This window comes from Thunnus albacares, chromosome 14, assembly GCF_914725855.1.
Source record: "Thunnus albacares chromosome 14, fThuAlb1.1, whole genome shotgun sequence".
Lineage (NCBI taxonomy): Eukaryota > Metazoa > Chordata > Actinopteri > Scombriformes > Scombridae > Thunnus > Thunnus albacares.
In genome coordinates, this window is record NC_058119.1 from 2,142,756 (window position 1) to 2,166,904 (window position 24,149).

The 24,149-nt window shown below is 39.4% G+C and overlaps 1 protein-coding gene across 1 annotated transcript; it reads left to right on the forward strand.

The window, feature by feature from the left end:
• Positions 1-910: 910 nt before the first annotated feature.
• Positions 911-18,685, forward strand: LOC122997126 (inactive pancreatic lipase-related protein 1-like). The gene is made up of 13 exons (XM_044373125.1): positions 911-961; positions 1,055-1,109; positions 1,920-2,068; positions 2,194-2,313; positions 3,208-3,342; positions 4,084-4,192; positions 5,280-5,399; positions 5,737-5,853; positions 11,716-11,834; positions 13,989-14,118; positions 14,843-14,957; positions 16,479-16,646; positions 18,557-18,685. The coding sequence occupies exons 2-13, from the start codon at positions 1,055-1,057 to the stop codon at positions 18,624-18,626; spliced, it is 1,407 nt and encodes a 468-aa protein (XP_044229060.1). The 5' UTR covers positions 911-961; the 3' UTR covers positions 18,627-18,685.
• The last annotated feature ends 5,464 nt before the right edge of the window (positions 18,686-24,149 follow it).

Consider the following 24,149-nt stretch of genomic DNA (forward strand, 5'->3'; position numbering starts at 1 on the left):
TTACAAGCATGAGGGAGTAGTGTGGACTTAAAAGTGTTAGCAGCAGTTAGTTTGGAGAACAGTGGGTTTGGTTTTGGTGGTCGGTAGATTAAAACAGCAAGAATAGGAGTATTGCACACTGTTTAAGGCCTAGGCATTGAAATGAGGTTACATCTGGCACCGGAATTTAAGAAACAGGAAATGCAGCATGATGGATGACCGCAAGACCATCACCGACTCTAGTGGCATTGGATTTATGAATGTAAATGTAACCAGGAGGAGAGCACAGATCTAGGTTTAAAAAGTCACTTGGTTGGTGCCATATTTCACTTAAAAATAAAAAATCTAAAGATCTGTCTATTATAACATCACAAAGAAATTTGCCCTTGTTGTTAATAGATTGTGCAAAGGCGGATTCCTTGGAGTTTATGAACACACAGACAAAGAGGTCGGAATAGCACGTAGGCAAGTTTTCTGGCAATGTTAGCGTTGAACTTTCTAGGTCTATTGTAGATAAGAACTGGTGAGGTGGTGTAGAGTTACATATGCATAGGGAGATAGTAGTAGGTGCTCCTAACCACATAGGGGAGCTAGTGTGGTTTGTAGGGGAGGGAGAGGTTTGCTGGTGGAGACCAGAAGTGACCGGTATTGGATAAGGACATGCGATAAGAGATAGTCAGGATGAAGGAGAGTTGCATTCTGTAGAATATATTGTCAGTTAAAGTGTGTAAGTCTAGGCCATTTGGATTGATGCCATCATGACGTAAGAAGGCTGGGCGTTTCCAGAAGAAGTAAAAACTGACAATAAAAGCATATTTGAAGCACACATATAAGAAATTAGTGACCTGTTTTGACCTGACACTCATACATCTGTCTATCTGTCACCTGCGTGTTTCCCACTCCTTCGCGGGCAAAAGGTCATCTATCCAGAGTATTTAAAGCAGTCCAGAGTTAGGTCATCATCTTCTTGTCTGGCCTCGAGGTAAGTATACAGTGTCACACACATTATATTCATATCTGTGTTTCATTTCTTTATAAACAACCTTTATGACTCACATGATTTTATGTACAACAGATGTCACCGATGTGGAGTTTAGGTCTGCTCTGTTTCCTCACTGGCGCATCATATGGTAAGTTGTCTTTAGGCCTGGAATGTTAAAATGTTTAGTTTAGGTGGTAAGTTTTTTTTTGTGATTAAATGTCAGGCTGCATTTTAAACCCCTCAACATCCAGTTAGTTCCATCTTAAGTGCCTTTAAGGTTGTTGAAATAATCTTATTTCATACTGACTGTATCATATATGTTGTGTGTCAGCTATTTAATTCAAGCTGTATTATTACATTATTATAACCCTAACCCAATACTCTGTATTCTTTATGGCTACATTACTCCATCAAATGGAAATATTCTATTTGTCTTGTGCATTTTTTTTTTTTTTTTTACACATTTCAGCCTGACATATTTGTGGCATATTTGGTGTTGGTGGAAAATGTGTGATCCCATTAGAATTCAAAATAAAGTTCTATGGATTTGTAATTATGGTTCCCCCTGCAGGATTCTGCTGATTACATTTGACCATATTTCTGAAAAACTAATCATTATCTTATTTCATTCTTGTCAGTGGTGGAAAGGTTTTCCAATCAGCTTTTAGAAAATATAACACTCTCTATTAAGGTACTTTAAAGTATGTATTTGGAGAATGATCAAAAATTTGAATTTATCATATGTTTGTATCAAAAACCTGACTAAGCTAGCTGAAGTACTCCCTAATTACTTAGTCAGTACCACATAAATGTGATGATAAAGGATGTAATGATGGTCAACATGCTGAGATTAAAGTGGATTTGTTATATTGTTGCTCTCATCTTCCATTACTGGTGGTCAGATGTAGATCCAATGTACTCATATGGTTTATCTGAGTATTGTGTTTACCATGTACAGCGGCTGAGGTCTGTTTTGAGCTGGGCTGCTTTAATGACCTGCCTCCCTGGGGGGGCACTACCCAGAGACCTATCTCCGTCCTGCCCTGGGCCCCTGAGCAGATAGGCACCCGCTTCCTCCTCTTCACCCAGAAGAACCGCTACTACCAAGTAAGAAAGAGGCTCTGTTTTTATTTTTATTTGAGCTTTTGCATGTCACTGCTCTTTTAGAAGATACAAGTAAATATTATTAAGCAGGACTCTATTCATAATTGGTTGTCTGTTGACACCCTCAGGAGATCAAAACTGACAAAACTATCCATGCATCAAACTACAATGGGGTGAGACAGACTCGGTTCATCATTCCTGGGTATTTGGAGAAAGACGATGAGGATTGGCCACAGGAGATGTGTAAGGTAAGAGACACATCCTTTGAAGAACTAGATGTAGATGAGAGGAACCCGCAATGACAGCTTCATCCCCAACCAGACTGGATTACCAACAGGAAACTGCTCCAGGTCCCCACTCTTTGAGGCCCAACACCCCCAAAAGCCTAAAGTTCACTGTATGTCAATTGGTTTCAGGTAATTTGATTTGAAATAAATTTCTGTGGATAGTTTGATCTGATAACTTAATTTCTGGTTTTTTAATTACAATTTCTCAGAGACAAATCTGTTTTAAATCTTTGAAAGAGGTACATTCCCTGAGGCTATTAGATTCTTGGTAAACCTTTGGCACTTTAAGATATATTGTTTATGGCTTGTCTTTTATATTTTCTATTTAAGTTTATTATTAGTTTGCGTCTTGAATGTTCTCCTGTCTGTTGAGGTCACCAAGACAAATTCTTAACAACGTTTGTTGTAATGGTAATAAAGTTAACTCCACTCAACTTAAGTACAATATCAACTTAATCAATTAAGTGTCATTACAGCATAAGAGCTTTGGTTGCACTGGACCTGATGGGAACTTGGAGGGTACATACAAATTGCACAGAGGGCTGTAGGTGGGGGTCAGTAGGGGCTCAATAGCAGGTTAACATGGCAATGATCATGAGGATGAATGAAAAATGAAACTATGGGTATGATACAATTGATACATTTTGCATGAATAGAATAGACTGAGTCACTGAAAACAACTCTGTATATGTTACAATTTATTCTAGGACAATCAATGACTGGCTGCAGTTCTTACCATCATGCCCCCCCCCCCTCTATTCTATTTATTCTTGATACCACTTGAAGCACTGTATGTGTGAAAATATGATTTTTTTGTAAATCAGTAAATCAAAACAGTGTTGTTGCTGTGTTTAGGTGATGATGAAGTGGGAGAATGTGAACTGCATTGCTGTGGAGTGGAAGAAAGGTGTGAAGACTCAGTATGCTCAGGCTGCCAACAACGCCAGGGTGGTGGCTGCCCAGGTGGAATCCATGATCACATTTCTCATGGTAAATGCAGCACTTCATTCTCTGAGAAACACTGGCATAGTGTAGGTGCAGGTCACATTCATGAAACTATGATTATTCTTTCATAACTGACATTTTGGGATACATTTGTCTGTGATACAGTGAAATACTTTTTACCTTTTGATAAAGCTAGATAAGCAATTTCCTCCTGTCGCAAGATGATCAACAAAATAGAAAAGAACAAAAATAAAAACAATACTGTACGTTACAATATCTGCTACACAAAATTAAGCATAAATTAAAGATCCAAAAACACTGGATCCTACACTGCAAATTGATAGCATCTTTTTGTTAGACCCTCCTTGCCATGTGAACATCTTTCAAACGCCACACCCTCAGTTTGTTATAAATTTGTAATCTCCAAGCCCAAACTGAGATTACCCTGATGACATCATCACTCCCCATGACAAAACAACTGATCTTTATGTGTAAAATGAGAGGAGAGCTGTTTTATGGCAGAATTTTTTTTATCAACATGCAGTATGTGATTTTTTTTCATATGACTACTTCCAAACAGCTGAGTATCAGTGTAATCACCTGAGGCCAAAAATAAACCTAAAATTACACAACATCCATGGTCCTAGCAGAATAACTGAAGGGCACAGACACGCACAGCTGGAAGCTTAGAGAATATTCTCACGCACACAGAATGGTTGAAGGACATGTGGTATAGTGTGGTAGATACAGTATCTGTGACTTTAAAATACATGTTGCATGATCCAGGGCAACTTCAAGCAGAAGCCTGATAAGTTCCACATTATCGGACACAGCCTCGGTGCTCACGCTGCAGGAGAGGTTGGCAGCAAGATCAGCGGCCTTGCACGCATCACAGGTAAACCCCCCAGACTACTCATACCTTACTGGTGTATTAGCTGAAGTCACTGTCACCGTGGATGCCTTTCTGGTTTATATGACAATGATAAGTAAATCCATGTTGTTGTGAAATATAATTTATCAAATATATTTAGTTGTTTTTTTGTTGGTTCTTTTGTTTGACAATTGAAAAACCATTTGAATTCGTGTCTAATGTTAATACAATTGACTGATTGACATTGATTACCAGCTTGACACTGAATGACACTCTCCTGTTTTTACAGGATTTGATGCATTTTTCTATTAAAAGAGTATTTTGATTTAATATTGCACTCCTATAACATCGTCGGACTCACAATGGATAGTTTTTAAAGGTCTTTTTTATTCCATACATTCTTCTTCCTTGTCACAAAGCAACTTGACTGCCAGCTGTTAGGTTCCGAGATTCAGGTGTGTTATGCTAGTGCTAGCCAATGTAGGCTGGAGCTGCTAGCCTCCAGCAGAGTGGGCTACAGAGATCTAGTAACCTCTCTTCTTTCTAACTCCATGCCCCCAGATTCTTCTTTACTTTTCAAACTTGTATTCTCCAGATCCAACCAACACTGACTCAAATGACATTACTTGAGGCTGTTTATCAGATTTCACACAGCTCCCTCTGGAGGCACAAAAGGCTTTTCACAACTTTTTACACACATCCAGTAGTACTCCGCAACACCTTGAAACACACTTTGAAGTGTAACATTGGTGGAGTTAATAAAAACCTACGCAATCATAATGAATTGAAAGATGTCCTAATCCTAAAATAAAGATTCTCTCACCACTTTTGGCAGTGCCTTTTTTTCACACCTAATTACTCAATAAAATTCACAACATCTTCTGGTTAGAAAATAGCTTGAATTTTGCTCATTTTGAATTGTCATTTCCTATGGTGGAAGCAGGCACACTGTCTGACACCAAGATTTAATTTTGGCAAATAGGATAAATCTGGGGAAAAGTGATCTTCTCTGTTGCAGCCCATCTTGTGATTTAGCTTGCAGAGACGGAATAGGAATCTATTTTTGTGTATCTTTACTGATTTGGTTTTATACCTTTCTTTCTCTGCTCAGGACTGGACCCAGCTGAACCCTACTTCCAGGACACTCCTGTCTCTGTGCGTCTGGACATCAGTGATGCCACCTTTGTGGATGTCATTCACACCGATGGACTTCCTTTCAACTCCAAACTTGGTACATATATCACTGTTGATCACAATGAAATCAATGAAAGTGATTCACTCAGTGACTTCCTTCTACTGTCTCTAGTCCTCTAGTCCTACAATAATTAGTAATATACTACCTGTAAGTAATAGTAGTTATAGAAAAGAAGCTGCAGTGCTGAATATACAAAAATAAAAGTTACCAGACAATTTCAGATTAACCATTTGTATACTCCAATAACTATTACTATTTGGTAAGATAGTAATAGACTTGAAAATAAGGTAAATGAGGCAGATCGTCCTCATCAAATTTGGGGAAAATTCTTTTGTCCCTGAGAAAAACAATGATTGTATTTCCATCATTTCAGGTCTGGGGATGTCACAGCCTGTGGGCCACATTGACTTCTATCCCAACGGAGGAGAACTGATGCCTGGCTGTTCCCGCAACAGAGGCCGTCCCGCTGACCTTGATGCCTTCTGGCAGGGTGAGATAAACTGAGACCCACTTAAACACTAGACTAATACTAGAAAACATGGAAGTGCAATGATGCTGTCATATTTCCTCTGCCACCCAGTGAAGGACCCCAGTCATTCACACTCAATCAAGTTGGCTGTTTGGCTTTTGTTCCATTGTTGTGTCTAGTGTATTACTTGTTATGTCCATGTGGTCCAGATCTTACTTTAATCTGGGTTGAATCTGGCCCACAGGAGGGGAAAAACAAGTACAAATGGTATATTTCTAGTTCTAGTTGACCATGTTTGTGTTTTAAGAGAAAATCAAAGGTTTTTTATTTTATTTTACAATGATTTTAAACAGAGAAAATCATCAAATATTCTCTTGAGAAGTTACTAAACATGTATTTAAGGATGAACAATTCAAGTCTCACTAGACATCTGACATGTCAGGAAATGGGTCACTTGTCATCAATCAGTGTCAGCAATTAATCTGTAAACCTTATTTGGCAGCTAGACAGTACACCAAAAGTAAAAAAAAAAAAACAAAAAACACCAGGATTCATACAACAATCATTCACTTTAAAATCACAATAAAAAAGAAAAGTTTCCTGATTGGTCTAAAGTTGATCTAAGGTGGTCCCTCTGCCTGTGTTGGTCATTTTGGAGAGTAAAATGTTTCTATGAACTTACAAGAACATGACCTTTGACATATTCTGATATGCTTTACACACTTAAGGTCCAGTGTTCTCATTAATATGGACTTCAGCACAGGCACTCTTCCTATACTTAACACAATGACTCATACATCCCATCTCATCCATGTAACTTACAATGCAGAGCCCCCTGTGGAATATTGGAGTTGTCCCAATGGAAAAATTGCACAGAAACCCCAGGCGGAGTTATTCTTGCTGGACCTATTTTAGCAAATATTTTCTAAAATGGATGACGATGGCCTTCTTTTGAAATGTTACGCTGAGTAGCAAGGCTCAAATGGCTGCATTGGTGCCATGCCTGGGTCTAGAGGGGAGGGGGGGTGTTGGCACAGCTGAATCTGCTACTTTTGATCCTATAGATAAGAGAGGGAGAGTGGGAGCGAGGGCTGCATAGCTGGAGGTCTCGGAGAGCCTGGTGTTTGCCCTGTACTGTGAAGAAAAAACAACAGAAGCCATGACCTCTTTCTATGTCTGTCTCTCTATCTCACATCGTCAACTCTAGCTAAGATTGTCTATTCTTATTGATTTACTTATTAAGTAAGTAAGTAAAATGTATTTGTATGGAGCTTTTCATAGACATTAATCACAAAGTGCCCTACAAGAGCATACAAAAAAGAAATACAGATGAAGTGACCACCCAAATCACTTGATTAAAAAGTGCAAAACTAAAAAACACAATACACGATGGAAAAACACAATGCACAATAAAAATACACAATAAAAACATAAAATGCTGAGTTGTTGCATACTGGTTATCCAACCATCTGTCTAAACAGGTATGTCTTTAGCTGCTTTTCAATAGAATCCACAGAATCATCAATACAGCAGACTGTAAGGGTGCAGGTATAGCATTTCTATAGTTTAGATGCAATGACCTCTAAAGCTCGATCATCATGGGTCTTAAGGTGCATGAGACAGACAGCAAGTTTAGCATATTTGACCTAAGAGAACAAGCTGATGAGTTAGGGTGTAGTAGATCAGCCACATATGCAGGAGCCTGACCGTGCAATGCTCTGTAAGTGAGAATGAGAATTTTAAACTGGATCCTATACACAGCAGGGAGCCAGTGAAGCAATTTAAGTGTAGGGGTAATGTGAGACCATCTGTCTGACCTAGTGAGTGGACTTGTGGCAGCATTCTGGATTGTCTTCAGATGATCAAGAAAAGACATACTAAGTTAGGAGAATGTGCATAAAAGTAGTCTATGAGAGATGAGAAGATGAGATAAAGGCATGTATAAGAATCTCTAGTTCAGCAGTCGAAACTACAGATCTCAGTTTAATAATATTTAAGTGGAAAAAACAAGATCTGGTCATCTGCTTAACATGGGTGTCAAACGACGAGGATTGATCTAATATTACCCCTAAATTATGCAGGTTGGAGTGGGCAGCAGAGGAAAGGGCAACCTTTTCTGGGGCAACAACCAGAATCTCAATCTTATCTGCATTGAGCTGTAAAAAATGTTTTGCTGTCCAGTCCCTAATAGTGTTAAGACAGTCTAGGAGCCTACGTAACCTAAAAGTCTCACTAGGTTTGAATGAAAAGTGGAATTGGATATCATCCACAAATAAATGATAAGCAATAATAAGTCTGTTTATGATCTGTTCCAAGGGCAGCAAATATAAAGAGAATAACAGGGGCCCCAGAACCGAGCCCTTTGGGACACCACACGACATTGAAGAGGCATCAGACACAAAGTCACCAATAGAAACTTCTGGTGAAATGTCTGTCAGTGAGATAAGATGTAAACCAGTCTAATGCTATGCCTGATATGCCCACCCAATCACATCACCTCTCAATCAGGATACGACCCAGATAGCATACAGAAGTGGGCCACTTCAGGCAATGATGCTGCACTGCTGGCCTTCTTCTGGCCTGGACAAAATGGATGTGAGCTTGAAGTGGCCTACATGTAAAATAACAAATATGGCCCAAATATCCCAAAACAAATGTGGGCCATTTTGGGAAAAGATGCAGTGCTCTCGGCGATGTGTAAACTGGATGTGACCCTAAAGTCGCCCATGTGATACATAGTGAATATAGCCCAAATATCCTAAAACAAATGTGGGCCACCTTTGGCAAAGATCTGGCACAGTTGACAATAGTTAATGTGGGTGTAAACCAAAAGTGGCCCACATATGGTGCAGCAAATGTGGTAAGCACTGGCTTGACTTGATGTGAACCTAAAGTGGCCGACATATGATATGGCAAATTGGCCTAAATACTGTATAACAAATTTGGCCCACTTTTGGCAATTGTATGGCACAGTCAGCACTGGCTGTCATAGTGTGAGCCTAATATGGCCCACATTTGAAATAGTAAATATGGCCCATATATTGCTGAACATTATCGGGCCACTTTAGGTAAAGATGTGGCACAATTGATACTGGCGTATCTGAATGAGAACCTGAAGTGGCCGACATATGATGCAGCAAATGTGGCCCGTTTATCTTAAAAATATGTGGGCCATTTCTAGCAATTAGACGACACAGTAAGCGCTGGCTAATCAGGGTGTGAGCCTAGAATGGCCCATATTTGAAATGATGAATATGGCCCAAATATGGTTGAACAGTATTGGGCCACTATAGGTAAAGATGCAGCACAATTACTACTGGCTAATCTGGAAGTGAGCCTGAGGTGGCCAACATATGATGCAGCCAATGTGGCCCGGTCATCTTAAAACATATCTGGGCCGGTTTTGGCCAAGATACGGCACACTCAGAACTGGCTAATATGATATGATATGATATGATATGATATGATATGATATGATATGATATGATATGATATGATATGATATGATATGATATGATATGATATGATTTGCTGTGGTTCTAAATGAATCATGGAAATGGTGGAAATGCTCCCAGAAGATTATTTTTCTACAGCAAAGTTTTCCCTGGCCTCCTCCTCTTATAAACATGGAATTTACTATTCTATGTTAGTCCAGGGATCATTGTCCTAACAGTCCAGCCACAGTCCCCACCTCTAATTTCCGCTTCCTTGTTTGGTGCAATTAGGGTTGAACCCCACATGTACCCAATTGAACTGATTAACTGATAGCACCTTGTTGGGGGCTGCACAGCTTAACGCAGCTGTCTTTCCAGTGACACACAAATGCTTTATCCACAGGTCCTGGAATTAGCAAACCATGTTGACTGTGGTGACTGCAAAAACAATGTTGCTGGCAAACAGGAATGCATTGCCAAAATGCCACCATTCCATGCAGGATGTGGGCCATATGAACATTAGGAATGTGGGCCAGTTCTTGTTTATTTGGTTCGTTCTTGGTTGACATGCGGTATTGCTATGACTTCCTTGTTGCCCAGATCTGGCAAACAGGAGTGGAACGCCCCAGTGCCATCATTCCATGCAGTATTTGGGCCAAATGAGGATATGAAATGTAGGCCGGATCAGGGCCAGAATAAAAATGAACTGTGGTTCAGATTTAGGCCAGATATTGTTTATTTGGTTGGTTTTTGGTTGACATGTGGCATTGCTATGGTTTGCTTGTGGCCTGGATCTGGCAAACAGGAGCGGACAGCCCAAGTGCCATCATTCCATGCGGTATGTGGGCCATATGAAAGTGTTGGGTGTGGGCCGGATATGGGCCACAGCAATTTTGCTATCTGGGGATGGTCTACTGTGTCAAATGCAGAACTGAGGTCAAGTACTGCTACTGGCACAGAACAATCACCTGCATCAGAGGACATTAAAATATCATTAAAAACCCTCAGAAGAGCAGTTACAGTAGAGTGCTGTTTCAGAAACCCAGACTGAAACTCGTAAATATTGTGCCTCTCCAATGCAGCAGTGGGTTTATTGGTCTATTGAGTTTAGATATAGGCCTATAGTTCCTGGGCAAAGCAGGATCTTAGTTAGTTTTCTTTAATATGGGCTGGATAGTTGCATGCTTAAAATATGAAGGGACAAATCCTGAAGACAAGGAAGAATTAACAATAGCTGATACAGCGGGACCAATAATTGGCAAAACTTTTAAAAACGGAGATGGTAGAAGAAGAAGAGAGATGGTATTACATCCAGAGGGCTAGAAGATAATAACTTAATTTTCCTAATCAAATCCATCAGATCTTGTGAGCTGATAGGTTGGAAAGAGTCCACAACAGTAGGATATAGAGAAGGGATAGAGGTCGGCAGGCAAGTCCCAGGATGAATACTGGAGCTAACAGCCATAGCCTTATCAACAAAAAAGCTACAGAACTTGTTACAATCATCGATAGAGAAACATAGTAATGTGGAGAGTGGCAGTGAAACAATGTTATTTATAGTGTCAAATAAGATTTTAGGACTTCTTGAAGAAGAAATTAAGTTAGCAAAGTAAGCAGGCTGAGCTTCCTGTATTAGTGCATTAAAAGAGTATTGGACATCTTTGAGATATAGGCGGTGTATTTCTATCCCTGTGGAAGCAAAAACTACCCCACCTAGCCACAAGGGGAAGCTAGTGTGGTTTGTAGGGGAGGGTGAGCTTTGCAGGTGACATGCATAGGAGGGTTAAAAAGAGGTTAAAATTGTCAATAAAAGCTATGTTGCGAGGTGTGCAGGTTAAATGAAGCCACGTATGAAAATTAAAAGTGTGGCTTGAGTGACCCATGGCAGGGTTGAGTGGGGGGAGGGGACTGGAGATGAAGATCACTTTATTATGGACCATGAGGGAGTCAAGGAGTTTGCTTAAGTCACGTTTTAAAATCTCAGAGGACTGTCTGGGAATGTCATTGCAGCCCACATGAACTACAATGTTATGGGAGAGTGGTTGTTCATCAGCGAGCCCCAGTGCGAGAGGAGTGTCCAGGTGGAGAGATCGGAGGGGACAGACTACTTCTACTCACTGTCATCTTCCTCATCTAGCTCTACACAGGCCCTGAAGGCTAGGAGTCATTTTCTATTTTCTGTACAAAATCAGGGCTGGTTTTCAAAATTATACCAATCATTTTCTTTGACAGCTTGTCAGTTTTCTGTTAGACCTCCAAATGTGTCTTCCAGCTTAGCAATGCATAATGACAAGACTCTGGTCAGAAGGTCATAAGTTCATACTTAGCAATCTGAAATTCAAGACTCAAATCTGCATTCACATTTCTTCACTTATTCCTCCCTCTTTGAACACTATGTCCCTCACATTTCTCCTCCTCCATGTCATCACTTTATCCTATCTTTTTCCAGGTACCAAGAAGTTTGATGCCTGCAATCACGTCCGAGCCCACCAGTACTACAGCGAGAGCATTGTTAAACCCCAAGGCTTTCTAGGATATCCCTGCTCTGACAAGGACAGTTTTGCAGCTGTGAGTCTCTGATTTAACTAACAGTGCTAAAGCCAAGTGGCAGCAATGGAAAATTGTTTATTTTTCAGTAAATTACATATTCCACAAAGGTAAATGTCTTCTTTACTGTGCTTGTGTTCAAAGTCTTTTTTGATAATGCAGTGAGCTGACCTTGAAGTATTCAAGTTGTAGCCATGATAGGATCAGCTAGTCAACATTGTTTTTTAGAAGTCAAAGCAAAGCAAAATATCTTGTTTTCTATAAACTTAGCACAAAAAGTAAGGAAATTTGTGTTTGGTAGATTATTTCTTTATTGTAACAATGATTCTTGACAATAAATCTTATACCGTTGGAAAGCCTGTTTATTTCCCTTTTAAATGGTCCCACATTTGTAAGGAACATGTGCATGTGGGTTGCGCCCATGAAAAATATGTCAAATCTTCTCTGCCAATGCCAAACAGCTTATTCTGCCATTGACTCTTGTTTGGTGTTTGGTGGATTGAATGATTGAAGTTTGAAGAAACAAGACATATTGGCAATTTAACAATTTATTCATTTAACAAACAGGAGCCTCTGTAGCGTGTGGAAGAATCATATAGAGCCACAACAGCCTGGCACCTCCTCCTCATGCTGGTCACCAGCCTGGTTTGTTAAATGAATAAATTTAATTAAATGCCAATATGTCTTGTTTCTTCAAACTTCAATCATTCAATCCACCAAACACCAAATAAGAGTCAATGGCAGAATAAGCTGTTTGGCATTGGCAGAGAAGATTTGGCATATTTGGCACAACCCACATACTCAGCTTTGCTGCTCATCCCACAAATGCATGTTCCTTACAAATGTGGCATCATTTAAAAGGGAAATAAACAGGCAAATAAATAATCTACCAAACACAAATTCCCTTACTTTTTGTGCTAAGTTTATATAAAACAACATATTTTACCATTTAATTTAGAGGACTTGTTGGGTAACATGCCTGCACTAGCCAGCCATAATACCCCCCAAGATAGTTTGCTTGCTAACTAGCTTATGGGACAAGTTAACATCATTTATTTAAGAGACTTATTTGTACCATCAACTTCTGTCTCACATTTCACATCCAAGCAATGCCACATCATGCTCTAAAAGAGCAGGGTTATAAAATTGGATGGTGCAACACATTTAATATGAAAGCCTCTTTTTTGGACTACAAACCACTATCTCAGTGGTTTTGTAACTGATGAATTCCCATGTCAAAGTTGAACTCTACTTGGCCTCCATTAATGAACGCATTGCAGCAATTCAACTGATTTCAGTTTGAAACTTTGCTATTATAAATGCTAGAGTTAACTGAACTTTAGTGAGTGGTGTAGTAGAAGTCAAATATTTTTACCACTAGTGACCATACCCAACTCCTCAAATTAATTTGGGTCTGTGAATCTAAACATTACATTATAAAAGTTGAAAAGTTAGCTGGATTTTTACATAAAAATAGTGTGTAGAGATGCTTTAATGACCCCAGGAAAAGCTTGTGGTTGTATGGGCTACAGACAAGGGATCCAGGCATCGTTTGTCCTCAATTTATAATGTGACTCAGGGCTATCAGATGAAATAAGACAAGAGGAGGGGCCCATATCTCCACCACCACAGCATGTTTATGGGGCTGCCACCTGTTGCTGCAGTATGATACTGATATGGCTGTGAACAATTTCTTTGGTTTTAGAAGTTGATTCGGCAAGATTGGGTTCTTGTTGCGGTGGAGGGGCAGATGTTAATGGGCTTCCCTCATGGCTTCGATGGAGAGGGCTTGTATCTGCAGCTGTTGGTGTTAATGACAGTTCATCCCTGATTTGGACACATGTCCCGATCAAAGGAGGCCCGGGGAGTGCCGAGAATGACCTCATATGACTATGTCCCACTTGAGAGATGACAGCACCTCCTTGTCGCTCACATCGTAAATGCTCTCGGATGTTATTACTGCAGCCATAGCTGTCAGCCACAGAGTCAGTCTGTTCCCACACAGTTGCTTACTGCAAAATATGCACATTCTCCACCTTCTTATTTTCAAAATTTTAAATGAGTATAGTTGAAGCCTTTCAGGGTTGTCACTCTTCCCTGAATATTTATTGAAGACTCCATCACCTCATACGGTGAGCTCACTCTTTACACCTTACAATGTCCTTGTCTTTGCAGGGAAAGTGTTTGCCCTGTGCAGACAAATGTCCTCAGATGGGCCACAAGGCTGACAGATTCATTGACATGACTGATGGCATCTCAAAGACGAAGTACTTCCTCAACACGGGCAGGTCACAGCCCTTTGGCCGTATGTACTCTGCCCTTTTTGTCTTGGAAAAATAAAAGCATGACTAATACACCTTACACACTTACAGAACCTATACATATCATTTCTGTCTTGGGGAAAATTGGTACCTCCAGTTTTGGTGTTTTCATGCTTTGAGCTCAGCTGGAGGATAACATATCGTAGTCCTGTATGGGCTGGTACCATTCTCCATGCCAGCAGGCTCATGAAGTCCTTTTGAATTGAATTTGGGGAAGGTCAAAAATGATTGTCAACCGTTAAAACAAAACTATTTTTCTAAGGTCCTGATAAGTTTACGTTTTGGAGTAGTGTCAGGAAGTGAGAGTGTTATGTTGCTTACCAGCATGTACTGTATATACTGGTTCTGGACCTCTAAGTACATCAAACTTTGGACTTTTCAGATATTAGGCATTGCACATTATTAGACCACAAGGATGTGTCGGGGTTATGAGTGAAAGGAAAATAATTCATCTTCATTATCCTTTTTAAATATTAAGTTGCATACTCTATAGTAATGATTATGAATGATCTCACTGCTTATAGCTACAGTAAGCCCCCAGGGGAAGAAATTATTCATCAGCAAGTCACCACATGCACTGCTTAAAGCAAGCTAAACTTTGGCACACTGTAGGATAAGTCGAGTGAGTGCATGTATCAAGATTTTCTGACATTATGTGAGAGCCATGGTGAAATAATGTGAGCACTTACTAATTCTTTCTATCTCTAGGTTACAGCTACAGAGTGAATGTAACTTTGGATGGTCCCAGCTGGCCTAACCCAGGCTTCATGTATGTGGCACTCACTGAAGGCACTGAGACCACCATGGAGTACAAAATTCATGCGTAAGAACATTATGACATCATTCTGCGGAGCACACCAAGGGCCTTTAGCACATGTGACATCTGATAATACCTCCAAAAAAACATACTGCAACCTGTAGATTCCAGCAACTTTTATGTCCATGTTTTGGACAGAGGAGACATTTACTTTAGAGCTCTCTCATTGTTGTCTGCATGCACTGGTAGCCTTTTTCCTCCAAGGATTGGAGGCTGATGGCCCTGAGATGTGCTACAATTCATTTATATCTACCTTCATCCTGATTTCATATGTTATCACTACAAAACCTGGAGTCAGATCTTAGCTGTATACTGTGTGGCGAGGAGCTCTAATGTGATGGCTTATTTCTTAAGTTTACATAAAACTGGATCATGTGAAAGTAAGTTCTGAAGTTTTGAAAAGGAACATGAATATAACATCAAAACACAACAAAATACACTGGTAAAATAAACATAACAGAGGCACTCTGGGCAAAACAAGGGTGATTTTCCCAATTTTCACAGAGAGTTTATATTTGTATCATTACGAAGGCCCCTGTCTCCTCATGCGGATCCTCATGTTGGTTATTTCCTTTAGCTTGCTACAGGTATTATTGTTGGAAGATCTTTGTTATTAGCTTCAAGTTTGGTCAGTATTTTACCAAATTATATTGTGTATTGACTTTATTTCTGTTATAGGATCTGCCCCTTTTCTGATTCCATTTCCATTCTTAGTTTTGTTTCTTAACCTCGGGTTGCTTGCGAGTCATGGGAAATTGGACTGCGTAGTGTAATAGTGTAACTAACCAAATGAGTCTCCACTTTGCACTACAAAAGTAAAATGTTAGCATATGTTTTGAACAGCCACACTCAGTCACACTTCTGTACTTCTATCATAATGTTGTATATACATTCTGACCAGTCATCACAACTGTTGTAACTAAAATTAGTTTGTCAGACGGCTGTAAGAGGAAGTCTCTCATTTCCATCCAGCTCTGTCAGTCCTTTGCTGTATGTTCTGGTCAGATATTTGCAAAAATGAAGGCACAACACAATCTCAAGCAGCAAAAGTCTACCTACACAATGCAACACATCCCCACTTCCGGTGTATACAGGTGGTTAAAAGACAAAACAATGGGAACTGAGCACTTCCTTGTTGCTGAATCAGGTCTGTAAGGTTGGATTGTTGGACAATTCCATAATGTATGGAAAAGATTGCCCTCTATCATCTTCAGCAATATGCCTTCTGAAGTTTCTCAAATTTCAACATCTCAGAAACTCCATATCCAATGCCACCACTTGCCTTTTACCTGGTCTTTTACGAATTTCACAATAAGAGCTTCTAACAAAGTTTCTAACCTGCATTGTATTGCGTAAGATGCTATATTAAAACATTACTCAGTAACACATCACCACCCAGTTCTGGTAATGATGCTAAGATTTCATTGTCAAAGCCAACCAAGGAGAACTTTTTTTAATGCATTGACACATTGGATTGGTACATTTCATGAACTGTATTGACTGTGAACTGTTGTGACATTTCTGCAGGGGTGCGCTGACGCCTGGAAGGGATTACGAGGCGATGATCGACGCTGAGGTTGATGTGGGTGAGGTGACAGAAGTGAAGTTTCGTTGGAACAACCACATCTTAAATCCCTCGAGACCTAAGTACGGTGCATCCAAGGTGGAGCTGCAGAGAGGAAAAGACAAGAGGATGTAAGTCTGCCTTTTCTGTAAACATGTCAAGCAAAGTTATGACCCAGAGTGAAAATCAAGCTTGCAAACCACTATTATTATAATAGCAGTCCCTTTAAATTGAATACTTCATAGGACTACAAGAAAATATGTATCACATTACCTACACATCACATTTTTAATCTTGTATATTTCAGCCATTGCTTCAGGTTTCTTTCTTTCTTTAAATTTGGTGGCTATATGTTGACAGATACTGTATGTAATGTCTGCTGTTCTCAGTGATAATGATGTAACTAGGTATCATCCTTTTTTAAATAGTTAAGCTTTGCAACCTACTAAATAGAAAAAATATTTTTTGTAATTGGAGATAATGAGTGAGTTAGTTAGTTAGTATAGTATACACACAATTTCCCAGCCCACATGGACTTACAAGACACTAAAATACAGGTGCAATTGTGAAACATTTGTCAAACATAGACAACAACAAAACTTCTTCTATTACATTGCAAACAAAGAACTTTGTCTTTTGTACCTGCTCTACAAATAAAATCAGACACACAAAAGGTTTCCTTCCTGAAACACTGTTCAAGTTTTTTTATAATCATTCATCCAGAAAAATTCATCAGATGTTAATGACATTTTACTAAATAGCCTGGCCCTTAAATCATCCTATAATGAATAATAAAACATCATGGATTTTGTCTTCAGTCTCACCTAAATCAAACAGCAAACAGAGTCTTTTCTCTTCAAGAAGACAGTAAACCTGCCTGTTTCTATAGCTGATGTTAATGTACTTGAATGTAACACACAGTTCCACACTGTAGCTGTTTTTCATCACTAATCTCACTAATCCAAGGGTGTCCATGCAAAATGTCCCAATTAAAAATTGTTTTAGTGAGCCGATGTTCAGGCATATTCACAAGTCTGTTCCAAAGTCGAATCATCCCACTCTATGCATTGTTCAGATTGTATCTTTCCTTGCACAAAAACTTTAATTTGACATATACAGTGTATAATTTAGGTAAATCCTTTTTAAAGGTGTCTGAGGTAAAGTGATCATGTATTCATTATCTCTGTTGTTATGTGTGTCACACTGATAAATATAGGCAGTAAATAAATTAACATCAGTGACTGATGTTATTTAACCATCACAGCTTCTGTGGGCTGATGTAAGTAATATTAATGTTTTAAATTTAAGAAATGATGTTCAGTCATAATTTTAAAGCCTGTGGTTGTATAAAATGTGAGAAAGGAATCCATGTTTCCGAATACAAACGCACATTTTGTAAAATCTGTACTTGTAACTTATGTGTGTGTGTGTGCATGTGTAACGTCTGTCACACAGTGTTTTATATTTTGATATTTAGACATTTTAATTTTATTTTCTAAAACTACATGTCACTACATATTCAATGTTTGTACATGTATGCTCATCATTTCACAAGCTCAACATATTAATATTAATATTAGTCACACATTTAATATTAAATATGGTTAATAATATTATCCGTATTAGGGCATAAATGTCCCAACCATTCCAGGTCATTTCTTACTCTGCATTTCCATGTTGGTAATACACCTCCTAGTGGCAGTATGAAGAGCCACAGCAGTCCTCATGAAGTGATCATAATGTCAGGATGAGAATTACATTTCTTCAAAGGAAACATTTGGACATTTAGAAGAAGTGATTGCTTGACTTCACATGCTGCTGATGTCAAACTGCAGCAGTTCCCTGTACTACTGTGTCACGGTGTGCTCAGATTTCAAAGTCAATCCACACTAGGATTTACTCCTCAGTACAGATATCAAGAAGTTAGATAAGGCTCTGTTATGTAGACACATTTGCATAAAACCCAAAATTGAAACCCAAAATATTAATTTTTCATTATGTCCACCTCTTTCTCTTTTTATCTGCTTTTCTTCTCTCACAGCTTTCTCTTCTGCGGAACAGAAAACGTGACGGAGAATGCAATCCAGTCTGTGCTTCCATGCACAGTTTAACCTGCCCAGACCACCATGTCACTCAAGGTCTTTCAATAAAGATTCTGCATTCAAACCTCTTCAGCTCTCTCTCATTTGATCTTTTGTACTGTTGTGCAGGATGTAGCCGTGTTATACAGTGATCAATCAGACAATGTAGTGAGCTAGAGGAAAGAGTGGAGGACTAAAGCAGGACTAAACTGTGAAGTCAGTTAACAAAGAAAGAGATTATTATAAAGGAAAAAGGAAAGGACTTGATGACCTGATATAAAATACAGTTTGAAGTAGTTCCTCCAGAGCAGGTTCAGGTTAGCAATGATGAAAGGACAAAACATTAAAAGCCACAACTTTTTCAGCTCTAACATTTGGCCTTGATGCAGAAAATATTATCATCATTAAAGCATAAAAAGTACAAAAACTATAGTGTTAGTCCTGCCCTCGTCCCCTCAGCATCATGATGAGCAGTCTAGAAGGACAAAAGTCAGCAGCCACGCAACAAACACCTCTAGCAGATACTGTACTGTACATCAATACATGTGTTATAATAATTATAAAAGATGTTCAACAAAGTGTTGCTTCCTATTTGATGGGGTGCATCACTGTTCAAATGCACTTGTGGAAGTGAATGCATCATCATTCATACCATCTCAGTGTTCAGCGCTCTTTATGTCTGCAGTTCAGTCTGTTGTTGGTTCAAGCTGGTACATTCAGTTCATTACTAAACTAGTCCCAGCACTATTTATACAATTAATAGCTCATCTACCTGCAACAGAGTTATTACATCGTGACTGTATCTTAGGCAGTGGTTGAAGAAGCATTTAACATCTCTGTACTACCAGTACAGAGATGCAAAAATATTCTGTTGCAAGTAAAAGTCCTGCATGGAAAATCCTATTTAAAGGACCAGTGTGTAGGATTTAGTGGCTTTTAGCAGTGAGGTTGCAGATGAATGAATGAATACCCTTCCCCTTCCCCTCCACGTCTGTAAGAATACCTACAGCGACCCTCTCTTGAGCCAGTGTTTGGTTTGTCCATTTTGGGCTACTGTAGAAACATGGCAGTGCAACATGGCAGCCTCCATGGAGGAGGACCCACTCCCTCTGTAGATATAAAGGGCTCATTCTGAGGTAACAAAAACACAACGATTCTTATTTTCAGGTGATTATACACTAATTAAAACACACTTATCAATATTATATTCCATTTCTGCCAAGTCCGTTCCGCTAGATGCCACTAAATCTTACATACTGAACTTTTAAGTGAAAGTACATAAGTATTATCAGCTTGTAGTGGTTTGGTCCACTGGACTGATTTTTTATTACATATGACGTCATTAGATCATTAATACTGAAGTATCAGTGTTAGAGCAGCATGTTACTGTTGTAGCTGCTGGAGGTGGAGCTAGTTTGAACTACTTTATATACAGTTAGCTAGTTTAGTCCAGCGGTTCCCAACCTAGGAGTCAGGCCCCTCCAAAGGGTCAGCAGATAAATCTGAGGGGTCGTGAGATGATTAATGGGAGAGGAAAGAAGAGAAAACAAAGTTCAGATACACAAATCTGTTTTCAGTTTTTGGACTTTTTCTCTAATCTTTGATTTTTGCTGAAATATTGGATCATTTGAACATTTATTGAAATGAAAGCATGTGAGAAGTTTAGAGGGAAAAATCACTATTTGTTGGAGCTGTTAACAACTCATAGACATGTGAAATGTGACCCCGACTACAAGCTGCTTTTTGTAAGATGTCAAAAGCCAAAAAGGCTGGAAACCACTGGTTTCATCTTTAACAATGTGTTGTATTTTAAAAGCTTGTTATATTATCCATTGTGTCAAATCTTCATCTGAAAGGTAACTAAAGCTGTCAAATAAATGTAGTGGAGTAGAAAGTAGAATATTTCCCTCTGAAATGTAGTGGTGTCAAAGTATAAAGTAGCATCAAATGGAAATACTCAAGTAAAGTACAAGTACCTCAAAATTGTACTTAAGTACAGTACTTGAGTAAATGTACCTAGTTACTTTCCACCACAGATCTTAGGCTTTTGCAGTCTTTTAATAAGTTTATAACGAGAATGTAACACACCCAGATGAGCTGACATCACTGCTCAGTCACCAGTGAGGAGCTCCACTAAAAGCTACTGGTCAGTGACAGTGGTGATTCAGCATAGTCAGTTCAGTTGGAAGTATTAAAGATTTGTTCGTACATGTAGCCTTCTTGTTCTGATGCTCCCTACTGCTTGGCCACACACAGCTTGGCCTGTTGCTGCAAAGGCACTTGCATGCCAACCAGGGATTTACACACAAACATGCAGACACATAAAGTATAATATAACCTTGACATGTATGTTATGTAATTATGATTTAAAAACAGTGGGATCTTGCAGCTGTAAAGTCAGGAAACATGTATACACTCACTCTTGTCAGCTTGTGGTTATGCGAACACTGTTGCGTCTCAATAAATCTGTCAGTGGGGAGTGCATCTTTAAGTGCGAGCTTAGCTTACTATCTCCATTCATTATTTATCAATCTTTGTAGTAGACTGAGAATTCACATAAACTGACATAAAATCATCCCTGACAACTTCATTGCTATTTATAGTCCCCCATTACTGCAGCGTTATTACTGTCACTTTTCCCGGCTCAACAAGAGCATTACAAGGGATACTTCACATGTCCAACTGTTAACATCCCTTGTCTTCCTCTATCTTCACAAAGCTAACTGTTCCTCACTGCCAAGGCCTGTCAGGACAAGGAGAGGGTAAATATTACCCTTTTAAATGTTGAAAGACATCAGACTCCATTTATGTAAACACAAATCAACAGTAAATTACATGGTGAGAACACTGCTTTCTCCTGCTCATTTGGTTGCAGAATGGTCCGGCACACAATCTTGTCTAATGTGTCACATATATCTGTAATTCCAAAAGGCTGCTGCATGTACATGTACGTGTGCATGTGTGCGTGTGTGTGTTTGTGTTTGTGTGTGTGTGTGTGTGTGTGTGTGTGTGTGTGTGTGTCAGCAAAGCACTTATTAATCTGTCCGTGGCCTTTTGCTGGCTTATGAAGTCCTGATTGTGTGTCATTGTTTTGGCTTCATTTATTTGAACACACACCCCGTAATCACGCTCGCAATACTGCTTTAAAAAGGCGAGCTGCCATTTTCATCATGGCGCTAACAAAGTGCATTTGAAATCACTCTGACTTCCCCTGAGCTCAGCCATCAGTGCTCACACAATACCAATCAGAGGGAAAAACTCTTGGCTTCAAAGCTTCAAGCTTGACTACATTAATAATATTAATAAAACAGCAAATTGAATGTGTGGGCTAAGAGGTGGGGGGAAAGTGTCTTGAAATCCTCTAAAGACATCCGTCTTTGTCTCCGACTCTTGTTTCTCTTTTCATTATTGGCTCATTGAAAGTGAAGGCTAATGACAAAATAGCGTGCTAATTCCTGTAATTATGTGTGTTTGTCAGAGGAAATTTGCAAATGACAGCGCTTCTTTTTTCTGATCCTTAAGCCAGTAGCTTCGGGGGTGGCATTGTTACTAACAAAGCATTTATAGACAGGTCATGAATTAGTGAGGTATAGATGTAGGTGGCGAGAGAAAAATAGCTCCCCTGGGGAATGCTTGCACAACAAACTTAACCCCTGGCCATTAGCTACATTGTATTGCCGTCAAGAACAATTGAGCTTGAACAGAGAGGTAAAGAATGCAGATGTGTGTTGTTGCAAAGTTGGGGGAAAAGCAAGAAATGAAAGTCCAGAAACAAGGCCAGAACACAACATGTTACATTATATTTTCATATAGAAGACAATGTTGAAGGGAGCAGAGAGAAACATTAGGCTGAACTGCCAAAGGGTTTTAAGGATTTCAATTGTTCAGCGCCTTCCTGAAGCCGTCACATGAAGAAAGGGTAAGTCTATTTGACCTCCATAATAAAAATATTTTGAATACCACAATATTTTATGACCTTCATAATAAATTGATTCAGCAGTAATATGAGAGTACACAAAGGAATCTATTATAGTGAGCAGGAGGGAGGTTGAATAGAGGCAGATGGTTCAGAGGAGGGGTCAGGAGAGTCTTTTTAGAGCAGATACTGACTTTTTGTGCTAAAGCTGTTTTCTGCTGATATTCAATGTTTTCAGGAGACAACTGCTACAGTGTCCTCGCAGTCCACTCCCAGATGATACTCAGTGTGTGATTCCATAAAGTCCCGTAGGTTTGAGCTTTATTTTTCTGAGTTTGAGTAAAGTAAATTAAGTAAATTATTGCCATTTGTTATTTGTTTGGTCTGTCCCAGAAAGTTCCTCTAAAACTCAGTAGCACAGGGAACTGTTGTACTCTGACAACAGAAACAGATAACCTCTGTTTGGGACTGTCCTTTATCAGAGGTTGGAAGTTAAACAGACCAAACCAACAAGTTAGGCCTTATCCTTGAAGTCTTCTTTGTCCAAGTTTGTTTTCGAGTGCGGTGCACTAGAGTGAGGTGCAACACTTGGGAACTCACTTAGACAAGCCATAAAAAGGTAAGATTTACATTTGTTACCACCTGGCTCAAGGCTGGCAACAAGAAGGGAGGCCACACACAGACATATCAGTCAAAAAGTAATTCATTGAACTCAAAGAAATACTATATCAACTAACCGGTGGGGTGTGTAAGAAGGAGAAACATCAGTTGTGTTAGTAATGTATGGATGAGTGAAAATGTGGTGTAAAGAGTGTTGGATGGTGCAACAAACCAAACAAAGGAAGAAGGCTGAGGCCCCTGCAGTAGGCCCGGCTGAGAGAGAGAGACAGTCCTTTTATTCCTTCTGGGAAGCCCAACCCAGATGAGCGAGTAGAAGAAGGCAAACCTCCAAGCTCCACCTGCTAGCTGACTCCCAGTGTCTGCAAAAAGGGAATAGAGTAAGGTACACAATCAGGCAGAATAAGAAGGCCCGTCACACCCCCTCCCTTAAAATTCAAGTACAACCCTCAAATATTCTCCCAAAAGCCTAAAATAATAATTAAAACTAAAGGATCTCAATCAAATACAAGTTGGTATAATCATGTTAACCTGTGAATTACTATAGAACCTGCAGATAATCTCCAATCTTGAGCCTAGAGACCACCCTCTCAGCAACCTTAGTACCTAGGAAGCAATTTAAGAGAGGAAAACCAGAACGAACCAAAAGAGACACTGTAGGGAGAAAAACACAATTAACTTAAACAGTCATAGCTCAGGACATGGCATTGACCATTGTATTTTCAGCTCCCTTTACATGTCGTATGTCTAAATGAAAGGGCTAGAGAAAAAGACACCAACGCATAAGCTGTTGATTTTGGTTTTGGAGTGAGTGGAGAAAGGTTAGAGGGTTATGATCTGTGTGTAGGAGCACCAAGAAATCCTGACCCTTCAGCCCTTGGTGGCTCAGCTTGAAGCTTACCTTCACTTATAAGTGCCAACTTGTAGCGCTCCAAATCTAACCGTTGTTTTGCCTGAACATGAGCTAGTTCAGCTTCCCGTAAATTTACATTTACATTTTTCATTTAGCAGATGCTTTT

What these genes read in the sequence shown, in the direction of transcription:
- LOC122997126 (XM_044373125.1), top strand. Translation starts at nt 1,055, where the DNA reads ATGTCACCGATGTGGAGTTTAGGTCTGCTCTGTTTCCTCACTGGCGCA. An exon ending in CCATGATCACATTTCTCATG is followed by an intron (nt 3,343 to 4,083) that starts GTAAATGCAGCA and finishes TGCATGATCCAG; the next exon opens with GGCAACTTCAAGCAGAAGCC. An exon ending in TCCTTTCAACTCCAAACTTG is followed by an intron (nt 5,400 to 5,736) that starts GTACATATATCA and finishes CCATCATTTCAG; the next exon opens with GTCTGGGGATGTCACAGCCT.